This window comes from Aythya ferina, assembly GCF_964211825.1.
Source record: "Aythya ferina genome assembly, chromosome: 1".
Taxonomy (NCBI): domain Eukaryota; kingdom Metazoa; phylum Chordata; class Aves; order Anseriformes; family Anatidae; genus Aythya; species Aythya ferina.
The window spans coordinates 18,913,570-18,938,226 of NC_140296.1; the positions used below are offsets into that span (position 1 = coordinate 18,913,570).

General features: G+C 44.2%; 1 protein-coding gene across 1 annotated transcript; it reads right to left on the reverse strand.

Moving 5' to 3' along the window:
• Positions 1-10,022: 10,022 nt before the first annotated feature.
• On the reverse strand, positions 10,023-13,580 carry GJB2 (gap junction protein beta 2). Its single transcript, XM_084503664.1, has 2 exons — positions 13,468-13,580; positions 10,023-11,557 (listed from the first exon to the last, which is right to left on the reverse strand). Exon 2 carries the CDS (start codon positions 11,533-11,535, stop codon positions 10,858-10,860), a length of 678 nt encoding a protein of 225 aa, XP_084359790.1. The 5' UTR covers positions 11,536-11,557; positions 13,468-13,580; the 3' UTR covers positions 10,023-10,857.
• Positions 13,581-24,657: the final 11,077 nt, after the last annotated feature.

The following is a 24,657-nucleotide window of genomic DNA, read 5'->3' on the forward strand; positions in this document are numbered from 1 at the left end:
GGGTCTGTCCTGGGACTGGCACTGTTTAATACCTTTGTCTATGACATAGACACTGGGATTGAGTGCATCCTCAGCAAGTTTGCAGATGACACCAAGCTGAGTGGTGCAGTTGATACCAAAGAAGGAAGGGATGCCATCCAAGGGGACCTGGGTAAGCTTGGGAGTTGGGCCCACATGAACCTAATGAGGTTCAGCAAGTCCAAGTGCAAGGTGCTGCACCTGGGCTGGGACAATCCCAGACAAGAGCACAGACTGGGAGAAGAACTCATTGTGAGCAGCCCTGCAGGGAAGGACTTGGGGGTTCTGCTGTGTAAAAAGATCAACACGAGCCAGCAGTGTGTGCCTGCAGCCCAGAAGGCCAACTGCGTCCTGGGCTGCACCAACAGAGGGGTGGGCAGCAGGTGGAAGGAGGGGATTGTGCCCCTCTGCTCTGCCCTGGTGAGGCCCCACCTGGAGTGCTGCAGCCAGGGCTAAGGCCCCCAGCACAAGAAGGATGTGGAGCTCTTAGAGCCAGCCCAGAGGAGAGCCATGAAGTTGATCAAGAGGCTGGAGCACCTCTCTTGTGAAAAAAGGCTGAGAGAGCTGGGGCTGTTCAGCCTGGAGAAGAGAAGGGTCCGGGGTGACATCATTGTACCCTTTCAAACTTGAAGAGGACTATTAAAAAGATGGAGAGTGACTCTTTGCTCAATCAGATAATAACAGAACGAGACACAAACTAAAAGAGGGGAGATTTAGATTAGAGGTTAAGAGGAAATTCTTCAGTCAGAGAATGATGGTGGTGAGGCACTGGAACAGGTTGCCCAGAGAGGCTGTGGATGCCCCATCCCTGGAGGTGTTCAAGACCAGGTTAGATGAGGCCCTGAGCAACCTGATCTAGTGGGTGGCTTCTCTGCCTATGACAGGGGGATTGGAGTTAGATGATGTTTGAAGTCCCTTCCAACCTAAGCCATTCTATGATTTTATGATGGAGTAAGCCTTCCCGCTGCTTGTGTGCCCTGTACAAAGAGCTCCCAGCCCCACAAGCTGGGGTGCTTCACAGGCTGCAGTTATGGCCCCTGTGTCAGGCTGGATCCTTTCATTGACACAATGGAAGTGACATTGCATCAGCGCCTTGCAGGATTACTAGATGCTCCTCAAGTTTTACAAATGGCAAGGCTGGCTCTTCAGGGTTTGAGCACCTATACCTGTGATTAAGCCTATGCTAGGAAAAGAAGGCATTATGGGCAATATTTTTTAAAATGCATTTTTTCAAATACTCTCCTCAGTCAAGGACAGCTGTCACACCATTGTGTGCAGCCCATTTAAAGTACCTAATTTATTGCAACTCTGTCCAGATGATGACTTAAAGGCAGCTCTTAATATTTTTCAGCACTCAAATATTTTGCTGTCCCCTACATTTTGATCAGTCTTTTGTGTGTTCTTGACTGTTACCCTGAGAAGAGAAAACATTGGACAGAATGATTTATTCTAGCACAATGACTCTTCAGCAATAGCATATAAGTTTCTGTTCATAGCTACTCTACAGTTGTAACTCTACAGCTCTGTACTCTACAGATGTTTACAGAGAGATGTAAACTTGACCACAGCAGGTTGTTTTCGAGACTGTCTGTTGCTCTATTCAGTAAAAATAACATTCATGAAAAATTTTGAAACACTTTGAAGAGCTGAGTGTAGCACAGGACCAGTGACAAACTGAACCAGAGGATCCACATGTGCTTGTATCCTTACAACGCCTGGTTGCTACCTCTTAAATCTTTCAGCTGAAAATACCAAGGAGGATGATATACGTTGACCTAAGCACTAGTGGTGGCACTTGGGCAAATGATTATCACCAGAGATGGGTGATACATCCAAAACATGGTGCTGCCATGATTGTCAGTGTTGTAGTATCACAGTGTGGGTCCTGAAGCAGTGGGGCATGGTGGCAAGGGAGGGAATCCCAGCAGCCCCTGTAGCTCCTGACATTACAGCTTCCTTCATGCAGTGAAGCCCCTGAGCTGAAAGGTTTGATTTTAGGAAGAAGAAGAGAGAGATCTCACTTCCAACCATCTGCCCAAAAGGTTTAATACTATGAAGTGCTTCATGTTTCCATGATTGCTTTTTCAGTATCTTGCAGGTGCGAAGTGGTATTTCCCACCCGCTGTATAAACTGGCCTTAACACTCTTTTGTTAGAAAAATATTCTTGATCAGGAGAGCAGTGAGGTTCTAGAGAAGCTTTTCAGTACCACCACCAAGGATTTTTAAGATAGAATTCAATACATCTTCAAATGGGGATAATTTGATGCTGTGGCTGCCAACCATGGGACTACCTATCCATGAACAATTTCCTTTCCAGGAATTCCCTTCTGTGTTCTTACAAGAAGAGTTTTGGGCTGTCAACAAACCTCTATGGGACAGCTGTAGAAAATTCACAGGCAAGAAGGCCAAATCCCCAGGGGAAACCTGAAAGGAGCAGCTTTAAAAATAAAGGACTAATTATGTAGTGGTGAATACACAAGTATGAAAGCATGTTGAGGAGGCATGAGGGGTTATTTTTTAGTCATTTACCAGAATGTGAGGATCTGAAGCCAAATTAGGAGGGAAAGAGAAAAAATAGGACTTGTATCCATGAGGAATTTGTTCAGGAGAAAGATATGCTTGGGTGTAAAAGTAGGTGTTAAGAAGTGTCTCTTCCCCTGGACACTCTGATAGTAGGATTGCCATGAAGGGGCCGTCCTGCCAACTTCCTCATCAGCACTTGTCTTTAAAGGTTTAGAGCACTGCCAGAGGCTTCAGTGCATGCCAAATCCCTAAGTCCTTTTTATGTTCAAAGGCCTCTCTGCATTAACACTAGATAGCAGCATAAAACTTAAGTCCATATTTATTTTGTTACATTAAAATGCATATTTACATCATTTTCCTCTTCCATCCAGGCCTCCACACAGGTGACAACCCTGGTTCCTTTAGCAGAAAAAGTGGGATTCAAGGTGGTACTTCGCTATCAGCAGTGCTGATACTACTTGTATCCACACAGCCTTAAAAAGAGCTATGAATGCCTTCATTTCTGCTCGTTGTGGCACCCTGCATGATATGCCAATAAAAAGAACTTTGCTTGACATGCCACTGTGCTACAGAAGATGGCACCAAAGATACTTAAATGCTGAGAAAGACTGCTGTCCCCTCAGGGGGCACAGTTTCAAGCAAGAAGTGAAGTCTTCTTCTCTAGTTGTTTTCTACACGGATGAATCAAAACACTTTGGAACCTATTAGCTATTAAATAAATTGGTAATAAAAACATTGGAGTTCTGGCTTAATCTCATATGATAGTTACTATTATTATTGTACCAATGAGTAATTAGTGTTCTGTTAGACACTACTGAGAAGCACATTAGAGAACATATTAACAAATAAGAGCTGATGACAGGAAAAGTTATTGTGATTATTTTGTATTATAAAAATTACTTTATATTTGTAATAAGAGTTATTGTGATTTCTAGTTCGTAGGAACAGATGCTTTCTGGTCATCCTTCTGAGAGCAAAAGCTCCATGTGATGAAGAAGAGGAAAAATTACAACTGTTCAAGCCAGGTATTTGTACAGAGGAAGAATCAAAAAGAGATACAGGATGTGCATAATCTTAAAATAAATGTCACTTTTTGTCACTTGGTCATGGCAAGAAGTTTCTGTTTGTTTTCCAAACTACTGACAGAAAAGTGAGGAAATAAGAGACAAATATTGATATTTGAAATATATTAATGCCTGCCATGAGCCCGTCAGGAAGCAAATTGAGCTGAAAACAGAACAAAAGGCAGAGTTCAGGCAGTTCTCTGTTGAGCTAGTGAGTTAAAACAACACCTACAAGGGCTGAGGGGGGATTGTGATGAAGTAAGGGACAAGAGGGCAGTAGGTGAGAAGCAGGGCCAGTAGAGAGCAGGGAAGGTACAGCAGCAAAAGAGGTAAAAGGCAGGAAGACTTTTGCCTTTCTAGTAGCAGCCACCTGTGAAAATACAGCCAGAGGCTGTGATTTGGAATAGCATTGTGCATAGCAGCAAATACAACTTAACATATTGCCATTCCCTCCACCCCTTCCGCTCACTCCCTGCAGCTCTTCTTGCCCAACACCATGGCCTACTGCCCCACAGTCACGTCAGCAGAAGCATTAGTTCATGTGCCCTCCCTGTAAGCCATATCAAGGAATTGGTCCAGCTAAAAATCAATGCACCAAAGCAAAACACTTGTTTTTGTATCGGCTAAAAGAGTCATCAAATGCGGTGCCAAGTGCAGCTGTGCAAACAACCGTGCTGGCATGGTAAAGGTCCTGGAGCAGAGGCGCTGTGTTGGATGGGGAGGGAGAGACATGGATGGGGTTAGGGGTGAGTAGGAAGCACTGACATCAACGTTAATATCCTAAACAAGTGCTACCAGTGGATGCTTTGTAATGCCAAACCACAACCAAAGCTTCTGCACAAGGAAACTGCCCGCCTGATGTTCTTTTGCATTGTACTCAGGGTAAGAACAAATAAAATGTATTTACCAGGAATACCTTATTGACATACATCATGACTTTGTCAAGGCCTCAAACGCCGGATACCTTCCAAAGGAACAGCAAAAGGAGCGGAAAAACAAGCAGAGCTCATGTATGGGAAACTGTCTCTGCAGAGTTCAAGCTGCTGCACAATGCGATGGTCTGGTTTGAACTGAAAGAAACTGGTAACACAAAATGGCTTGCTAGCACTCTGAAACTGCTGGATGCAGACCAGGCTGCAGGGAACTCCACCTATGGATAGTCAATGGGGCAGCAGAGCTGAAAATTGGTCTGGGTTTTGGTCTTCCTCCTTGAGGAATGCCTGCGTTGTGAGATATAAAACTGAGGCAGAAAGAGCTTTTTACCCACTCTGCTGAGGAGAGAAAAAAAAAAAAAAAAAAAAATTATCACCAACTTCACTTATATGAATTGCAATTTTACTTGGATAAAGTTGTACATGTATGCCACCTTGTATGCTTTTGTCAAGTGGAATTTATTACGGTGCAAGAATGTGTTATTGGAATGACTAAAACCAGAAAGAAACCCTGCTGATAGAGATCACACTGGACAGACCTGTACACTGACACGTAGATTTGAATTCATATGAAAAAGATTTTTATTTAGTAGCTGAGCTTTGGCTCAGCAAAAAGAGCCTGTACAACTTGACTCTTCAGTTGGGGCCTAACTCTAACCCAGTGCTCAGCCCTCTTCACAGCATGCTTTCTGCAGTGAGTGGCCCTCCTCTCATTCCAACATCAGCCTTTTACTTCTTGCCCAGTTGCCAGCAGATATAAAGAACAGCATCCTCATCTTCCTTGCCACAATCTTTTGCATATTTGGGGAGTTCTGTGGACCTTCCTTCAGATGTTTCCAGGCTGGCCCATTTCTTTCAAGCTTTCCTCACAAATTCTGTGTTTTAGATATTTGGTTGTCTATTATTCCCAACTCCAGTTGATACACGGGCTTTTGTAACAGAAGGTGCCCCAAAATAGGATCCAGATAAGGACTTGAAGGTGCTAAGAATACTGAAAGCATTTCAGACATCATATTTTTGGCAAACCTTTCATACATACTGGTATGATATTTTTCCGAGTCAATAACATTATTGACTCATGTTCCATTGATGGTCTACTACAATCTCCAGCTCTTCCCTTCAAAAATTGTTCATTGCTTCAGAACAGTTCTCCATCCTACAATTTTGCAAGTGCTTAGTGTTTCACAACGATAGCCTTTAGTCCTTCCCAACTTCTCAAACTGCGTTGCTTATACCATTTCTCCCGGTGATAAGGATCTCATCGAATTCCAGGCCTGTCTTCCCAAGCACCTGCAGTTCCTCCCAGCTGCATAGTTTATCCCACTTGGGATAAACTCACACTTTGACAATGAATCATTAACAACTATTTTACTGCTATATACAAAAGCTTTTATCATGGCCTAGGCAGAAATCATTCCTGACAAATCCATGTTGCAATGTCTTCTATCAGATAACAGTTAGATAATGATTCAGTCAGGTTGTTCCTCGGTGTCTGGGTGCACATGTGCATGGATCTGTTTGGTTTTGTTAATTTGTGCTGGAGAGGTTGTGGCAGCTCCTTACACCATATATTAAATGCTCAGTCCTTGGACAGGACGCAACATCCATGGCAGGGACATGACTAACCATAAGCAGGTATTACGAGAATGATGCAACACACAATAGGTTTGAAATCTTTACCACACAGTGATTATAAAATACTTTTTCTGGCACCTGTCATTGCAATGATCTTAACAAATAATGCCTGATTAACCATCCCTGCTCCCCATAAACATGACATAGTTATCGTCTTTATCTTTTAGTTGGGAAAACTCAGGAACAAGGGGCATAGGGGCTAAGTCTGTACTAGGACTGCTATAATACTTTCAGATCAAGTGAGAGGAGTCTTAGGACAAGAGCAATGTTGGATACCAGACAGAAAATTTTACAGTCTCCCTATCAAAAGAAGGTGCTGCAGTCTTGCTAATGGGCGGATCTCTTGGAGGAGTAATTTTTGTATTCTCTTAGGGATTGAATCTCAGTCGAAAATTATCTGCAAAGTGTTTTTAATAAAATTTCACAATTCTGGCTTAAACAGTTTTAAAACTGCTATTTTCTTTCACATCTGACAAGCCTGTATTACCGTAATTGCCAGGAGGACAGCAAAGATATACGCTGCCTAAGCCAGTAAGTGTGCCCAGCACAGCTTGCCCACTGAAAAATGCTGCCTGCTTCGGACCGGCGTGGCTGCAGCATTTATCAGGCGGGGCACTATGAGTGACATGTTGAAATGCTGTTTGGTTTTAGGAGTGCACAGAATGCACACTGCTGTTGGAAAGCCTGAGAGCAAGGCTTTATGTGAACAGCTTCAAAGACACAATGAAAAAGCAAATAGAAAACATCATTTAAGCACAGTAATCCATCCAAAACCTGCAGTGATTCATAGCTCGGCTGTGTAAGTTCCCTACCCGTTCACTCTAAACACATTCCCTTAAATGCTAAGTCGTGTTGGTGTGGTAGCACTCCTTTACCAGAAAGGCTGATGCAAGCATCTGGCTGCCTGACAGGATGCTTGGAGAGGATTTTATTTTATTAGATGGATTGCTGTGGGCATAGAGCAGGTGGGTGTAAAAATAATCACTGAGTTACCGCCAGTGATTTTACAGGGAAGAAAGTACATGTAGCTCCTGAAGTACTTTGAAGATCATTACCATTCGTCTTAGCTAATTAAGTCTTGGATAGTTACCATTACTTTTGCTATTGCCTTAGCTACAAACAGGTTTAAATGACTGTGTACATCCTATGATGGTGAAAATCTACGGAAAACTGGAATTAACACCCAGATTAGTGACTGCCCTGGTTATCAGGACAGGTAACCACAAAATACAGTGAAATTCGTTATGATTTTGTTGCCCGTAAGCCACGTTAGCCTAGGTTGTAGGGGAAGGAATTGTAACTAGGGAAAATGAGAAATTAACCTCCATAGGGCTGTTTTTAGTAATGTGCTCCTGGTGTTGTGCATTTGCTGTTGTATATTTACTTTTTACCAAAAAAAAGCAACTTCCAACAATGCTGCTGTTTTGAACTGAACCTCCATGGTACAGCAGTGCTCATCTCTGTATGGACCCCGTCATTTGTCTTTTATATTCTTGCTGTTGGATAGGAAATAATACGGTATTATCACAACACTGTATTAGGTATTTTTATACCCAGGAGTCAGAATGTGGACTTCTGGCTTCCTTTTAATGTAGTCTTTCACCCAGGGGAATATTTCTTTGTTTTGTTTTGTTTTCTCTAGATGGGTCAATGAGCTAATAGTGAAGTTTGCTTTGCTGCCCTTCTGACAAGCATAGTTGTAGGCTTGGTTTTAAGGTTTTGGGGTGAAAGTTTAGCCTTGTCAAAGCCAATGGAAAACCTCTGGTGATTTCAGTCAAGGTATAATTCTAGCCTGTCCCACTCCTACACTTCCCAGTTTGGACACCACATTATTTGACACTTTACATCCTTGCTGTGCTGTACTCCAGGCAGTAAGGAGTCAGCCTTCTTTACAGTCAGGACTTCAGATTTGCTGCCTGAAGTCTTCAGCACTCGTGACCTTCATTCTGCAAAGTCTAGGAGCCACATGCCAAAGGTGTAAACACTGTGTATTTCAGGAAAGAACACACACAATTCCAAAACAGCATTGTATTTTAATCGGTATCAAATCTATTTGTAGGTCAACCATGTAATGTAGCACACAGAAATAGGTGCAAAGTGTTTAGTTTCTATTATCTGAACATTTTTTTTTTCCTACAAAGCAGCTTTTTAGAAAAATAAAAACATAAACAGAAATCTCAGAGACAATAAACACCTCCTGCTAGAGCTATTACCCTCTGATATTGCAGTTCCAAACTGAACTTCTCTCTTGCCCACTTCCAGCCACTTTCCCAATTTCTATCTTTTTTTTCCCTTATATGAAACCTGGTTGCTAAACTGCTAGCTGAAGATACTTAACCTCATCTTGCTGGTGTTATCAGTTGTGGTGCAGCTCATTTGAAGTTCCAGTTAAAGGCACACTGGGAAAAGAAATTCTCCACCCAGTGGAGTGGTTAGGTTGATATGAGCCTTTTCCAGCTGCATACTGCTAGTACAGGAAGGATTTACAACATATTTGATTTTTAGCACTGATCACACATGTGGCCTTCCACTAAGGGCTCAAGAAGTCAGCAGGATGTAGCTGGTAGCAAAGGCAGTGTAAGTGGTTGAAAACAAGCTGTGGCAGAAGGATAAAATGCTTACAGTAGCTCGTGGCTATTAAATGTATTATTGGTGCATACATTTTCTATTGCAGTAAACAGATTTTCCTTAGACACATTAGGCAATACATGGCACATAGAAGTAATACAGAAAACAGACACCACAAAAGTGCTTTAATCATGCTTTTGGCAGAAAATAAAAATCTTGTTGTTACAAAAGAAATGTAATACTAGAGCACCGGGAATGTAGATAGCTTGTTCTTTGTGCTCATACATAGAACAATGCAGGAACTTTACCAAGCACAAACCTTGTATGTGCCAAACTTTGTTCTTTATAGTTGAATTAAGGATGTTTTCAGAGACCAGGTTTCCAGTTTCTCATTATTGACTTTCCATCATTTTGTTCATGCTTCCAAGGATGTTGTTCCTATTTTTTTTTTCCCTGCTCCCCTGTTAGAGGAAAGATTTCCATCTGCAGTCAAGCTGCAACACTGGATGCAGCACAACAGCAAGGGGAGCCTGCTTGTGCTCCACATCCAGGGCACAGTTAGGGGTCACGAGTCTTAATTAAGGCAGCTTTGTTTATCCAACAGTGATAAACTTAAAAGTATTTGAGGAGACAGATGCAAAAAAAGAGAACCTAAGATAACGCTCATTCTTTTGGGAGGAAAGCTAATTATCAAAGCTAAGGAGAAACAGGCAGCTTTCTAGAAGTGAGTTCAACGGGCAGGCACTTGGGAGGTTCGCTGCACTGCTCCATGTGCTGGTGTAGCTGCCTAGGACAGGCATAAAAGCAGAACACGTTTCAAGACTTCTCTGGAGAAAAGACTGACTCACACAGATCAAGTCAGTAAGGTACAATTCACAGCTCAGCAATGTGAACTTTAAGAAAAACACCAAATTCTCAAGATCCTCCTCATTTCTGATTGGGGCACTTTGCTATTTCAGCTCTGCAAATTGTCTGTAATTCTTGCTGAACATATGGCAAGAAGAGGAAGGGTGTTTCAGTCTCACAATGTGGAATGTCAGAGACTGGGAGTGGTTTGGTGCACTCGCTCCAAAGGTACCTCAGAGTGGGAGAAGGTTTCATGAAGAAAAGTTACACAGGATGTATGAGTAATAAAGGGAAGATAAAAAAAAAAAAAAAAAAAAAACAAAAAAAACAAAAAACAAAAACTGATGGAAGGAGCACCAATAGGTGCACTCTACTGGGTATCATGCTATAAGTGTTGAAGCACTTCTGGAAAACAAACAGAATGAAACAATGAGGCAATTTTTCTTGATCTTTACTGAAAAAAATGTTCAAGGTACACAGCTGAAGGAGGCCTGGTCAGGTGATAAAGTGTTATCAAATAAAATCTACCGTACTGAGATTCTCCACAAAATGTTGGGGAGGCAACAGCCCTTTTCTTTCACCTGACCAAAAGAAGGAAAAATAAACTTAATTCCTCCGACTGCTGCAGCCCCTGGGAGTGGAGGGAGGAGCACTGACCACAAGCAGTTGAGTCTGGCCACCCCCAGCCACATACCAGTGGCTCCACAGTGCAGGAAAAAAACAAAAAATAATAAAAAAAAAAAAAGTGCTGGTCCCCAGCAAAGCTGATAGCATTTGCTAAGAAATTCATGTCTCTCCAGAATGCTTAGAGAGAATAGGACACATGCTATAATGATCCTGTCTGTCTTCTCCAGGATCTGGAAGTTCCTCCCAAAAAAACCCTTCCTCCCACTTTTGACCAAAACCCTTTGTTTTTGGCCTGCCTCTGAAGCTGACACTGTGTTTGTGATTCCCTGCTCTTTTGTGGGCACCAGAGCCTTCTCTGGGCTTTTCCACTCCCCCTTTTTGAGAAGTGACCATTACAGCAGGAGGCAAACTTGGAAAAGCTGCTGCCAAAAGACTTTTCTCTCTATTTGTGGATGCAAGAATACTGAATTAGCTCATAACCTTGAAACTTGCCTCAGTGTCAGCTTCCCAAGCAGGCTATCATTATAAAAATGTCCTTTTATTTTTGTCCTTTTCTTTGAGTGTGAAAATATTGCAGATTGTTTTCTGACACCTAAGAAGATTTGAGGGAAATGGGGAGCTAGGACATCCTGGAACTGGGAGATTATTTTAAAGCTGCTGTTTTCCTGGAGTGTTTCATGCAGATTTTTGCCACTAGGTAACACAACTCAGCCAGATTCAATGTCATGCAGATTCCGGACACAGCAAGCATGAAAATAGTAAAGGTGGTTTTCTCGGTGGGCCGAGACACGAAGCAGTCCACTACATTGGGGCAGGGCCACGCATCACACTTCACCAGGCGAGGCATCTGGTACCCATCGTACATGTAGTAGAACACGTACATGAAGACCGCTTCAAAGATGATCCTGAAGAAGATGCTGCTGGTGTACGTCCACCACAGGGGACCTCGAATGTGAATCTTTTCGTTCTTCAGCTCTTCTATATCAATTTTCTCACCGTTTCTGAAGCGCCGTTTCTTCTCATGCCTGGTGTAAGCTACGTGCATGGCCACCAGCAGCGCAGGCGTGGAGACAAAGATCAGCTGCAGGGCCCAGAGTCTGATGTGAGAGATGGGGAAAAAGTGATCATAGCAAACATTTCTACACCCAGGTTGAAGGGTATTGCAGACAAAATCTTGCTGTTCATCTCCCCAGACTCTCTCTGCAGCCACAACCAGGATCATGATGCGGAAGATGAACAGGACCGTGAGCCATATCTTCCCGATGCTGGTGGAGTGTTTGTTTACGCCTCCCAAAATGGCCTGCAGAGATCCCCAATCCATCTTCTCTTCTGTGTCCTTCTACCTGTAAGATGACATAAAACACCAAATAGTCACTTTTCAAGGGGCAAAGAATCATTTCCAGATCTCCTATCAACAAGAGGACTTCCTAGCACTCACTTGAGAATCGTAGTGAAATGCAAGCCACCTTCATTAATACCATCTCATGGATTCAAACAGCCTATTAGACTCTCTCCTTCCATATATTTACAAATATTAAGGTGTGCTTGTCCCTATTTCCTAACAAGGCTTTTGGTAGGCAATAAGTCACACCTTCAAATATATTTCCTCCCTGCATCCTCTTGTGCCATCCTTCCCTTTGAGATATTTCTCCCTGTGGTTGGCTCTTGTTGCTTTGCCTTGCCACTGTGTTTCCCAAAGCAATAGAAAGTTATACCACTGCATAAGTTAACGCCACATCTGGACAAAACAGGTGATTTTTATAGAATTTCTTTGCCAACGCCACAGCCCTAGAAGGCTGGGCTGTACTTGCTTTGCCTCCCAAGTAAGTAACACTTGGCCATCTCTGTCATAAGCCCTCACTCTTCCCAGACACCTCCAGCAGGCCCCCAAGGCTGTCTGCTGCAGCTCAGACGCATCCTTTCCTCGGCAGGGCCTTCATCACTGTAAGTACAGCGTTTGATTATGTCAGTGGTGCCGAGAAACCTCAAGCCAGCTCTGTTGGGGCCATGTGCATAGATAGCACTAACCGGCAGGCACAGGAAGGCACTGCAGAGCCTGCCCTGCCACATTCATCCCTATCTCATCAGAAAAGGAGACACGCAGAGCCAAAGAGTTGAGAGACAAAGCCCTTAGCTAAAGAGTTTATGTTGATTTTCTAGATGCTATCACACACCAGTAAAATACACAGGAGACTGAATGTCAACTAAGTCCTATTTCAGCTTTCCTCCCTTCCTCATACTCCTGAAGAAAATCTATACCTTGTGAAAAAAGAAGCTTAAGTTCTGCAGAAATCAGAGTCCAGCCTCATCTTTCACTGGTCAGCAGCCATTTGGAAACTCTCCCTGAACTGGGCAACACACGAAATCCTTAGCTGGGAGCTCACACAGCTGCTCCGTGAGGTTCGGGCTCCAGCCTTGCATGGGAGCCACAGAGCCCCTTCTGCCCCGGGGCAGTGCACATGCTTTAGGGTGAGCACGGTACCTTGCAACACCCGGCTGGTGAAGTCTCCAAATCCTCTAGTTCTCATATAACAGGAAAAATAAAAATAAATAAATACAACTTCTTCACGCTGCTGCCGTTAGGGTATGACCGAGGGCCCAGCGTGCCCCAACACATACCCTTGGTAAGAGGGCCTCGCTTGTACAGACAGGCCTCGAGGCATGAGGAGCAGGTCACACGAAGAAAGGTTAAATTGGGTAAAAGGAAATAAAAAAGCCTTGAGAAGGTGCCTGCGATCCCTCCCACTGTTGGCGATCTCACACTGCCGAGACCGGCAGGGTTTTATGCAGCTTTTGATGATGACCTGAACCCATGGCCGCGATCAGATACCGGCATCTTTGGGTTAAGATTTCCTCTTATTTGTGTGTAATCGTTAAAATAAATATGAAAAAAATAAATAAATAAGGAAAAAAATACATATATATATATATATATATATATATACACACATGTATATTAGTGAAGTATTTAAGGGGGGCTAACCGGGACCGAAGGAAGGTTATCTGAGTGCACACCCTATCGGGATGAACAACCCAGGCTCTAAGAGCAGGCTCACACCACAGTTTTGAACCAGAGCTGGAAAATTTAGGGAAAAAAACGATAAAAATAACACTACAGGACAGCTACAAGACACCCCCCTGCTCAGCTGCCCCTTCCCAAAGCGCCCCTTCCCTTCGACCCGGGTCCCCAGCAGGCACCCCCTAACCCCAAACCCGACCCCGCGGGCGGGCAGGAGCCGCTGCGGAGCCTCACCTGGCACGGCTCGGCTCGGCTTCAGGTCCGGGTCCGGCGGTGTCAGCGGAGCGGCCGGTGCCCGGCTCGCCGCCCCGCGGCTCTGAGGTCCCTCCCCGCTCACCTGCCGCCGCTTTTAACCCGCCCCGAGCCCGCCTCCGCCCGCCGGGGCCGGGCCGGGGCCCGGGGCCGGGGCTGGGCCTCAGCCAGGCCGGGGCTAGGCAAGGCCGCCCCCCCCCACACACACCCAAAACCCGAGGCACCAGCCCCTTTTCACTCTTCCTTCACCCCCACTGCTGCCCCTTCGCAGTCTTCTCCACACCATCGTTCACAGCCCAGTTTTGGTTTCCTGATTTTGTTTTTCTATGGCCCAAAATCCTGTCAGAAAAGAGCGCTCTGTTTCTGCTGCAGAGGGGGTGTGAAAAGGCTGGGAGATGGGGAAGTGCCGTGCCCATCGCCTGTGAGATAATAAAAACTTCTCCGAGAACATTAAAGCGCCGCTGGGAATGGTTGTGTTTATTTTATTTTATTTGTGTGTGTTATCTGTCCCGCGTATTGTGCTAAACACGGAGCTGGGGTTTATGAGGCGTGCCTGGAAGTAGGAACGCTTTCATCAGCAGTGATTCAAATGTAATTTAAGCTTGATCTGGTAATTTGTATAGATAACAATTACAGAAAACTAGCACTTGTGTGTGTGTGTCTGCAAAAATGACCAAGTGACTTTGCTTCTGCACTGGGAGGTGTAGAAAATAAAGTCAGATATGTAAGGTCTTGAAGAAGAAGAAGAGGAAAAAGAATAAATGTCAGAAAGAACCAGCTATATTTTATAAAATAATACCAAAGTTTGAAAAATCTGAGGACAGTAACTGTAATGCTCGAAAGTAATCCTCTGCTTATGTTGTGGGTTGTAAGATAATGCAGAAATGAAAGCATTTCATAAAAACTGGAAAATACTGTTGTAGTTTTCTCAATGCATAAACAGTTATTAGCTTATTTCCAGATTGCAGAATTCTTGTCATCATCTTCCAGTAATCTGCCTTAGAGATTTCCAAAGGTTGTGTCTCCATCTCTTCATTTCACGGCCCATAGTCACCTCCAGAGGCTCTGTCTGGGTGAATACTTATAATATTTGGTTCACTTTCTGGCATTGCTTTGTATAATGTTTTGATGCTGCCTGCATCTGGATTATAAAAATATTTCACATTTATCCCATATGTATCACAAAATCTACAAAATCATGGAGGAATTATCTCAAAAACTTAACTATGTATTGTGAAACAACAAGAAAAATATTTAAGACCTGTTTTTATATAATTTCATGGGACACTCCTGATTCCTCACCACTAGGAGTAATAGCTAGCCAGTTGTCTTTCCCTGTTCAACTCCTCTCTGCATTCATGAATGCAGAAATTTTTGTCATATCCTCTCTCCATCCTTTGTATTTTGCACTGGAAAGCCTTATTTCTGGCATCCATGTCATGCAGGAGCTGCTGTGTACTTTTATCATCATCATTACAAATTTTTATGCCTTTTAATGAGGATGGTCCAAGTACCTGCAGTATGCACAGTTTATATATGTACAAAACAATGTTTTCTGCTGCATTCTCCATCATTTTCTCATAATCCTTATTTACTTGTTTCCACTTTTCAGGCATCTCAGAGCAAGGAGTTGACTTTCCCATGGTCACTCCAAATTTTTTTCCTAAGACTTCTAGCAGCTAGAGCTGGTACCTACTGTGGTACATACATCTACTTGAACAGGTATAGTTCAGATTGATTTTCCACATTGTGTATTAGTTTACACTAGCTGACACTGAGGTTCATTTGCCATTTTATTATCCACTATGGATAAGAGAACTATCCACTATGGAAAAGATCTTCTGCCATCCCTCATGGCCAGGTTTGGTTTTGATTATGATGAAGCATCAGGTTTTTAATGTGCTATTCACAAGTATTTTGATTTTTCCTAAGTCATATCTGTAGCAACCTCCTTACTCATCACTCCTGTTAAAGCAAGGCTCTTTCAACACCTAGCAGCTTCCTTGCTACTTGTCACGCAGAATTATTTTTGACCAACTGGAAATATAGCTATAGAGTCAGATTGTATTTTGGAAATAGTTTTCATTTCTTCAAGGCTGAGCTAAATATGTTACACCTGACATTTTTCACCAACATCAGCAATAAAAGCACCTTCCCAGTTCAACTCAGCATGTGTAACCGGTTTGTCTCCACATTAATTCTTCAAACACTCGTTTTAGTCATGCTAAGACCAAAACCACCACAGTTTGATAGTCTTTGAGCTATCTGTTTGGTCTACTTCGATATCTTTGCACACACATTAGTGTCTGAAACACGCGTCCAAACATTATTTTCATGTTCACATAAATTGCCATCCCAGCGTTTACACAAATGAGCCTTCGCATTTAATGCAACAGTGCCTGAAGTATTGTTGACAAAGTCAGGCTAACGCAAATACCTGGTCATAGGAGCTGGAGTCTGTAAAGCCCTGCTCTCCAAGTCTGATGTATGGCACTGGATTCTTAAAATGCACCACATAGACCACTGAAAAAAAGAAGCCAGTGCAGTAGACATCAACCCTTCCTTATGCTCACTGACCAGCTCAAGCTCAGTAGGTTCCTAGAGAGGGTCACAGTGCCTAACTTTCCTCCATGAGTTAGACCCGTCTTTACCAGATCACTCCTTACAATTACTCTGCAAAGTTGTTACATGAAACAGCTTGGGCACCTTCTGATCTGTTGGATGTGTAGAATAACAGAGAATTTAGACCAATTTAATTCAGCTGTAAAAAAAAAAAAAAAAAAAAAAAAAAAATGTGACACTTTACAGTGATACTTCTGAAGTGTCAGTGGCAGCCTGTGCCCTTGTTTCACCTCCTTCTTGCATCCAGAAGGATTCAGTTTTGTAGTGTCTGTTTGCCTTTTCTCCTTAATTCAGACAGGTTTGTATGGCTGCCTCACCATCCCAGGTCCTTCACCCAAGCCATGCAGCTCTGGAGGACACCTTCCTGGCCAGACCTTGCAGCTTGTGGGGTGTCCACAGGCCCACCTTCCCCTGGCCACATCTCACATGAGCTGCTGGCATGCTTGTGCACAAAAGCTCAAACACTTTCACAAATAAAACAGAGTTGGTGGATAGAACCTATATTTCCTATCTGTTGCTCTAAAAATGTTTTGGGAGAGGGTTGCAGGTCTCTTGTCAGAGGTGGGATGGTCCCTTCCCACAGAGGGGTCCCGTCTCACCCCTAGCTCCATCTTGCAGTGTTCTACAGGCCCAAACGGAGGAAGGTTTGTGAGGGATGACCGTGATGTTCTCTGCTTCTAGGGCTGTGCTTTCATCTGTCCCTCAGAAATCATCTCCCCTCAGGGGAGAGCGGGCGCAGGGTACAGGCCAGAACTAGTGGCAGACCTAACTTTTGGCTAATTCCTGTCATTTGTTATGCAAATTGCATACCTGCAAATGAACTATTAGAGTTTAGGCTATTAGAGTTTTAACAGGTTTGCCAAGAACGCGTCAATCTTTGATGCTTATCTGAGGACCTTTTGTTCTTCCATGTCTCCTGGAGCACACAGAGCTTAGAAGAAGCCCACATTAATTTGCTTATTCAGAGATAAGAATAAGAAGAAGCCAGTGAGAGAAATCGGTGGCAAGCACTGAAGACTGGGGAGAGAAATTGCTAAGGGCAAGGGTGATTGAGCAAAATGAAAGCTGTAAAGGACAGAGGGTGGGCAGTGGCTCTGAAGGACAGGCTGGATGCCAGCAGTGGGAGAAGGGCCCATTCTGTACACCCCTACAGAGGGAAGAGGGGGATGTGGGAGGAGAGCTTTCAAAATAAAGCTTCTGCTGTAAATCAGTGGACTCAGTGACAGGAGCTCAAGCGAAAGGGTGGGGAGAGCAGGCAGCATCCAGAAACGATGGATGATTCCACCGTGGAAAGTGGGCTGGATTCATGTTTTGCATTGTTTCAATTCAATCTGAGAAAAGTGCCTTCTCTGGTTCCTTTTGTCAATATTCAAATCACTGACTTACGTGACTAATCCAGCAGTTTGCTGAGGTCTCAAGTGCAAGTCCTGAATCAGATTAAAAACAAGGACAGCATGATTCAGTAACGACTTGGTTGCACCTATGTATGCATCATATTAGCCCAGTCATTTATTGAGCGCAAATATATGGTGGGAAACACTTCCTCTTGCTCACCTATTCGAGGACAAAGTAATTGAACTGGGTTTGGGAAGGAAGAGTCATGAGGAACTAAAGGCATACAGATAAAACCTCGGGCTCTTAAAAAATAGCAAAAAAAAAAAAAAAAAAAAAAAAAAAAAAAAAAAAAAAGTTACTTTTACAAAGAGGTTTCCAGGCAGAAGCTACACGCCAAAATGTGCCACGCACAGATCTATGCTGAGTGACTGCTGTGGTCTGAGATCACATCTGTTTGCGTGGCTCTCAGGGTCAGCTGCAACCTCAGGACCCTTTGTGTGTCATCTCCAAGCACAGTGCTTCTCCCTGGAGCAATGGGACATGTGAAGCCATAGGAGATGCATATGGGCATAGGAGATGAAATAAGGACAGGTCATCTTCTCAGACACACTATTTATTTTTCGATTCCTCATTTTTTTCTGCATTCCCCGATTTTAGACTTTTTTTCACTTGCATTTCTGCTACTTGTCACTCATCCCATCAGATGGCTCCTTCACAACTCAAGGCCAAAAGTTCTTTCTTTATTCAAGAAGAAGGTCTCCATCGCCACTGAGGGGTGAAAATAATTTAGGACTCTGCAAGGTGGTCATGTGCATAAGTTGGAGAATGTTTAAAACCTGCTGATTTTTGGTGGCCATCTGTACTCAGTGGAGCAGATTCAAGGAGAGCATAGCATGACCGGGTCACATACTGATGGTGGTGGGAGAAAATCTTCAGTGCCTGGAGAGCATTTGGGCACCGAAGCATGCAAAGCTACGTGCAAAGCTGGCACTGGTCCTCCTATGCAGAAACAACACCAGGAGGGCGCCCGTGATGTCAAAACCAAGCAGGCAGCTGCATGCTGAAGCTTGACTGCTGTTAGTCAATGGGCAACAATTTGGAGCTGGAAAGTCAACTGAAATTATGCAAGACTGTGAGACTCCGGTTTGTACAGGAAGTTATAAAGGAAACTGAAGCAGTAGGCTTCAGGAAGAGCTGTTTGACCAAAAGCCATTGAGTATATGATGAAAAAAAGGGTATATTACCAGATTATGCATATGCTGAGAAGGCAATTGGAAGCTTACCCCATGAAATAACAGAGGCTGCAGTGGGGAAGTAAAAGCCATGAGCACCTTAAAGAACACAAAGTAGGTGAGGCGGTAGTGTCTGCCCAAATCTGCCCCTCCTCTTTGGGAGTAGGCTGTTTTGAGTGAACGCTGTGGTTCATCAATGTCTACGCTGGACACCAGACAGCATTCAGGAAGGGTTCAAACAGCGTGTGCTCATTGATGTTCCGCAGACTTGAAAAGATAGCAGCGATGATCTGTACACCACCTCATAGCAGCAGAGTGGGGAGCGAAGGCAGCTTGCAGGAACGATTCTGCTGAGCTGGAACAACCAGAGACAAAATCCAACAGCAAAGGACATGAAAATGCTGCTGAGCTGAGGGCAGCTCTCTTTGTCAGAGGGAGGCAGGGTCTGCTTCTCTTGGGGCAGGTGGGGCTGGACTATGGCGTGGTGTTGCTGCTCGGAAGGACTCCTCTGGGTTCATGGCACATACAAATCCCAGACTGGTAACACGAGTCGCAGACAGTGCATTTGAGATGTAAAAGCTGATAAGTAAACACAAGAATAAATCCAGAGGAAGTATTAGATACTCAGGTAACACAAGTTAAATTAATAAATAAATATATTTTAATGAAATAATTTTTCTGCAGTTGACTAAAATGTCCTGAGGCCAGTAAGTGCAACCCTTTCTGTGCCCATATTTTTGTTTGGGCTACATTTCTTTGCTACATTTCTTCAGGTGATAAATGGATGCTAAGTATAAGCAGGTGGACTTTCAATATTTGAGGGACTGGTTGATAACGACCGATGCTTATGATTTAAGACCCACACTCTGATAACTTTGGTCTACAATAGAAGACAATAACCAGACTGCATGAGCTGTTGTAGAAACAGTCAGTAATTAATGGCAGCTTATATCATTGTGAACAGCCTCGGGAAGTGTGAAGTGGTTGTTGCTTTGTATTCATATAATTTTTATAGTCCTTGGCTGTAACAGGTTGAAAAGGAGTAAGGATGTTGGCTCTTCCCTGGCTTTGGGCAACAAGAGGTGGAGAAGACTGAGGATGGCAGTATCCCTGCGGTACAAGGGCTGCTGGTGAAGAAGTCCCTGGACCCCTCCTCTGTAGCATGAACTGTCTGGCTGCTGTTTCAGCCTCTCCTTGACATCTTTATACACTTCACAATAGCACTTCCAATTCTGGCTTTCCTAAGGGTCCCATTTCCTTGCCAGAAGGGCAGTGCCTTCTCAGCCCTGTCACTCTCCCCGATCTTTTGGTCAGCAGCTGCCACAGGATGCAAAAACTAAGAACTTGTCTCAGTTCTGCATTTCCTTTTGGGGAGGACCAAGGAGTCCCCAGTGTGCAGAATGCACCAGGGAGAAGAACGGCTGTTCCCTGGGCCTGGCTCAGGCTGCGGGAAGGGACTCCCAAGCTCTTTGGGGAAACAGTTGTATTCAAAAAGATAAGCTGCAAACTGCTAGGATCTTCCCTGGAATGTCTCTCCAGGATTTCTGTGGAAATGCAGGTGTGTTGGAGCTGCACAGAGCCGGGGGAAAGAGCTCAGGAGGTTCCCTACTCATAGACTAAAGCAGTTGGACTTGGACCAAGCTGAAGGGACCAGATCATTAAGGAATGGAGCAGTAATTTCTGCTAAATTCATTTAGGGCAGGAGCCTCCCTCCCCTGGGGATGATGGAGCCCCAGGGAAGGTCAATGTTGCAGGCACCAAGGTCTCTTCTGTTGATTGCAGAAGTCCCAGCAGAGCCCATTGCAGAGATCCGTGGGCAGGGATCGTGGAGACACAGCAGCAACAGAGCCACCATGCCAAGCAGTGCCAAAGAGCCACACAGCATCTCTTCAGATGTGCTACCGAGATTGTTCCCGAGCAATGTATGCATTCAGGCTCACAAAATAGCCAGACGGACACAGGACATATCCCTTTCAACTAATACCCCAAGAAAATGAAATAATAAACTCCTCGGGCCAGGAATGTTTCTGTGTCTGTCCTTCACTTTATTTAAATACAGCATGAAGGGCAGGGAAAGGTGGACATCCAAGAAAGCCATTGTCTTTTGCAATGTTTGCATTACCCAGGTACTCTAAGCACTTGAAGGCTCCAGCTAAGCAGGTACTTGATGACTTGCTGGGGTATTTTTACGGGCCAGTAGATCATTTCTTTTGTTAAGAAATATGTTTCTGACAGGTTACTCCTCACTCTTACTCAAAATTCTTTCACAATGCCTAAATGTTCCCGTACAACCTTACTTTCTTACGAGTAAATGCTGGCAGAATAAATTGACTATGGAAAAACAGATCTATTCTTTTGGTATCTGACCATGTAAAACATTTTGAAAGATAGGCTGGATTTTGGGAACCCTGAAAGGGAAATGCCAAAACCACATACATTAAACGATTGCAGCCTTGTGTGAGCTGGACCTTCCTTGCCAGAGCTCCTCTTGTCTCAGCCCCCAGCCACCAACTTTACAGCAGCTCCTTGCACGCTTGGCTCGTGGAAAAAAATGTGAAATGAATCAGGACTAAACTGATGAAGAGGTGTTACTGCTAGGTGTTTAATTGTTATGTGTAGAGTGTCAGTGTAAGGGTGCTCGTAAATCAATCGCAGCAGTTTCTATAATTTCTAAGGAGATAGAATCTACTGGAAAGTGCCCGACAGACAACATTTCCGTGAAGCTACAAGGAAATTTGAGGTGGGATTAGTATGTGCAGTTTCCCGTTCCCACCAGGGACTGCTGTAGAAACATTTTATTTCCAAACTGCAGCCCGCAATCACAGGTGAGTACATTCTTCCTTGTGTCAAGACACGTTGCATTGTAGTGAAGCTTATTGTACATGCTGGGAACAGGAATTTTGCCTATAAATCAGCAAAATACACATGCATGCCTATAGCTCCAGGGACATGAAATGTTGGCATAGAACAAGATTGTTCTTGCCCTTTTAGCTATGCATAGCTCCGGTTTGCATACTTAATTGGATTTGCATATCTTTTTCTTTTCTATGGCACTCAGCACACTTCCAGCACTACCCACTAGCATAGTCATACTGCCTGCTGATGTGAAAATCACAGCAAGATCGATAAAAACAGCCACATAGGTTTGTCTTTTTTCCTTTAGCTCATTTGAATTATGATATGACAGAGCTGGGACCACAGTCTGGCTTCAAGAATACAACAACATGTGCTCCCATTGAAATTCAGGAAGGCAAAGCAAGATTTGGGGAGAGTTGTCTAAACTTTCTCCAGTATGCTACAGGCAAGATTTTTGATATCCAGCACTTTTTGGTGAACGTGACATTTCTATACCATTTCCTAAGATAGCTAAGGCTTGTGAGCCATGGCTCTGGGAGCTGTGCTCTCACCTCTCTGAGGTTCAACAGCACCAATGTCCCTTTAGATACAGAGAAGACCTCCTCTGGCATGAAAGTGACTGCCACACCCGTTCCCACCAAAGGCTTAGCACCTTGCTTTCTCCTAAGAGCAGCTGCTGGTGCTGATGATTTCATGCTAAATGCATAAACTGTCTCCGCAGCAGAATCCCAAACCACGGATCTTCTCTTTTGAGAAAAGAGACACCTGTCTCATTTATAGAACAGATTTTGGCTACTGCACTACATGACTGTCTACAACTACCCGAAAGGAGGTTGGAGTGAAAGGGTGTTGGTCTCTTTTCTCAGGTCACAAGCGATAGGATGCAAGGAAACAGTCTCAATATGCACCAGGGGAGGTTTAGATTGGATATTTGAAAGAATTTCCTCATGGAGAGGGTGGTCAAGCATTGCAATGGGCTGCCCAGGGACGTGGTGGCATCACCATCCCTGGAAGCATTTAAAAAAATATGTGTGGACGTGATATTAAGGGAGCTGGTGTAGTGATGGGATTTGGTAGGTCAGGTTGGTGGTTGGACTTGATGATCTTGAAGGTCTTTTCCAACCTGGCTGGTTCTGTGATTCTGACTAGACAGAGCAATCCAAAATAATGGGGTGAAGATAATCAGGATATTCACTTCAGCACTGTGTTCCCACCCCTGGTGAAAAGGGTGTAGAGACACCCTTAGCTTTTCTCAGGATTCAGAGAGTTTGATTTGCTTGACCTGAGAGGACTCAAACCTTTACCTCATACTCCCAGCAAAATGCCATAGCCACCAGCCTGCAGGTAGCCCATGGTGGTGTTGCTCTCCACCCTTCCTGCAGGATTTATTCAGATGGGCAGAGGGGAACAAGTCAGAAGGACAAAAGGACAGGGGAGGGAGTGAGACAACTTGTGGGAGATGATTCCTTAAGGACTGGGGACTCATCTGGGAAAGGGGAAAAAGCACTGAATTTACTCAATGTTCAAACTGGTTTAGTATCAACAAATGAAGCTAAAGTAACATATATAAGCTTTAGACGAACTGAAGCATATCTATCACAGTTTCACAGAAATTTATTGAGATAAATATAATGTTTAGTTAATCTGATCAGCTTTTCTGCTTTAGACATAGCTCAAGAAAAAACAGATAGACCTTATCTCTCAGTGCCTGCCATGTCAGCCAAATCCTGCTTCAGACTTGCAGACTGGCCATGCGACTTCTTGAAGTCTCTTGGCCCTCTCATTTCTGGTATTTGCTTTCATTTTTGCTTGAAAAAAAATGTGTGGAAAAAAAAAAAAAAAAAAAAAAAAAAAAAAAGTAGTGTATTTTCCCAACAGTTCCGTTAGGAAAAGATGCACTTGCTGCTGGTTTTGTAATGACATTTAATACACGGTTATTCTCCAATGATTAATTTTTCAATGGTTAACTGGATAATGCCTTCCAGCTCTTCGGTGAACGAGGCTGTGTAAAACCAGGACTGTTAAAAAAGCCAGCAGCGAGCGCTAGCTTGCTGAGCAGTGAGTTAAGCTGGTGAATCATGCATGCACCAGGCAATGCTGCACGTCCCCAGGCCCAGGGGAGGCCAGGCTGTGTCCTCCTTTGGCTGAGTCCTGCAGAGAGGAGGCCTCAGGGCAGAGGGTGGCTCTTCAGGGGTCTTCGGAGGTTTGTGAGCAGCTGGTGGGATGCCTTCCACTGCCCAAACCTTCCACTGCTGCTCCAGGCTTTCCTGCACGGTGATAAAGGCATTAGACAGGTTTGGGATGAGATCCAAGAGACTCTTCAGGTGCTCGGGATTTAAATAAATATCAGACACCTACGTTTAGAGCTGCAATGAAGAAAACCCCCATTCAGCTGCCACCCAACCCTCCAGGTATTAAATTCACCCAGCACCTTCCAGTGTGAGCTGCGAGTCCCCGGGCACCCAGAGCTCTGCTTCCCCGCATCTCCTGGTGGTGCCAGGGCCTGGCTGCCCCTTCACAGGCAGCCGTGGATTTTGGGGTGTGAATCACCCATCACGCTGTGACTGAACACCTGCCCACAAGCGAGAAATCTTTTTAGCTCCTAATTAGCACAAGGGATTTCAGATGGAAGTACCTGCTTTCCCTGGGATGGAGAGCAGTGCTGGCAGGAGAAGAGGGGAGATGCCACGAGCCAGTGGGAGAAAGTGTGGGCAGGTCGGGCTCTCCCTTCGCATGCTGCAAGCTGCAAGCAGCCTCAGCCGTGACACTGAATTTTGCAATAAGCAGTGAATAAACACAAAAATTATCATGTGATCAGGCTTCAAGGAAGGAAACCTGAGTAGTATGGTATTCCCCTTTGATCCATAACTCCTGAGCCCCCATGAAATTCAATATAGTCAGTGTAGTTCCAGCATCTGACCCTCTGTGGGTATCATCATCTGCCCCCCTCCATGCCAGCATGATTGGATGACATAATTATCAATTGCATTATTAATTTTCTCATTTATACCTCTGAATAATTTGATTTCTCTCTGTCATCACTAGGCACAGAGCAGAGGCAGGCAGGCCAGCTCTCACCCCTGACTCAGTTCAGTTCATGGGAAATCAGGGCCTTGGATGGGGAGTT

Bases quoted from the DNA above. Each gene is read 5' to 3' on its own strand.
- GJB2 (XM_084503664.1), bottom strand. From the start codon at position 11,535: ATGGATTGGGGATCTCTGCAGGCCATTTTGGGAGGCGTAAACAAACAC.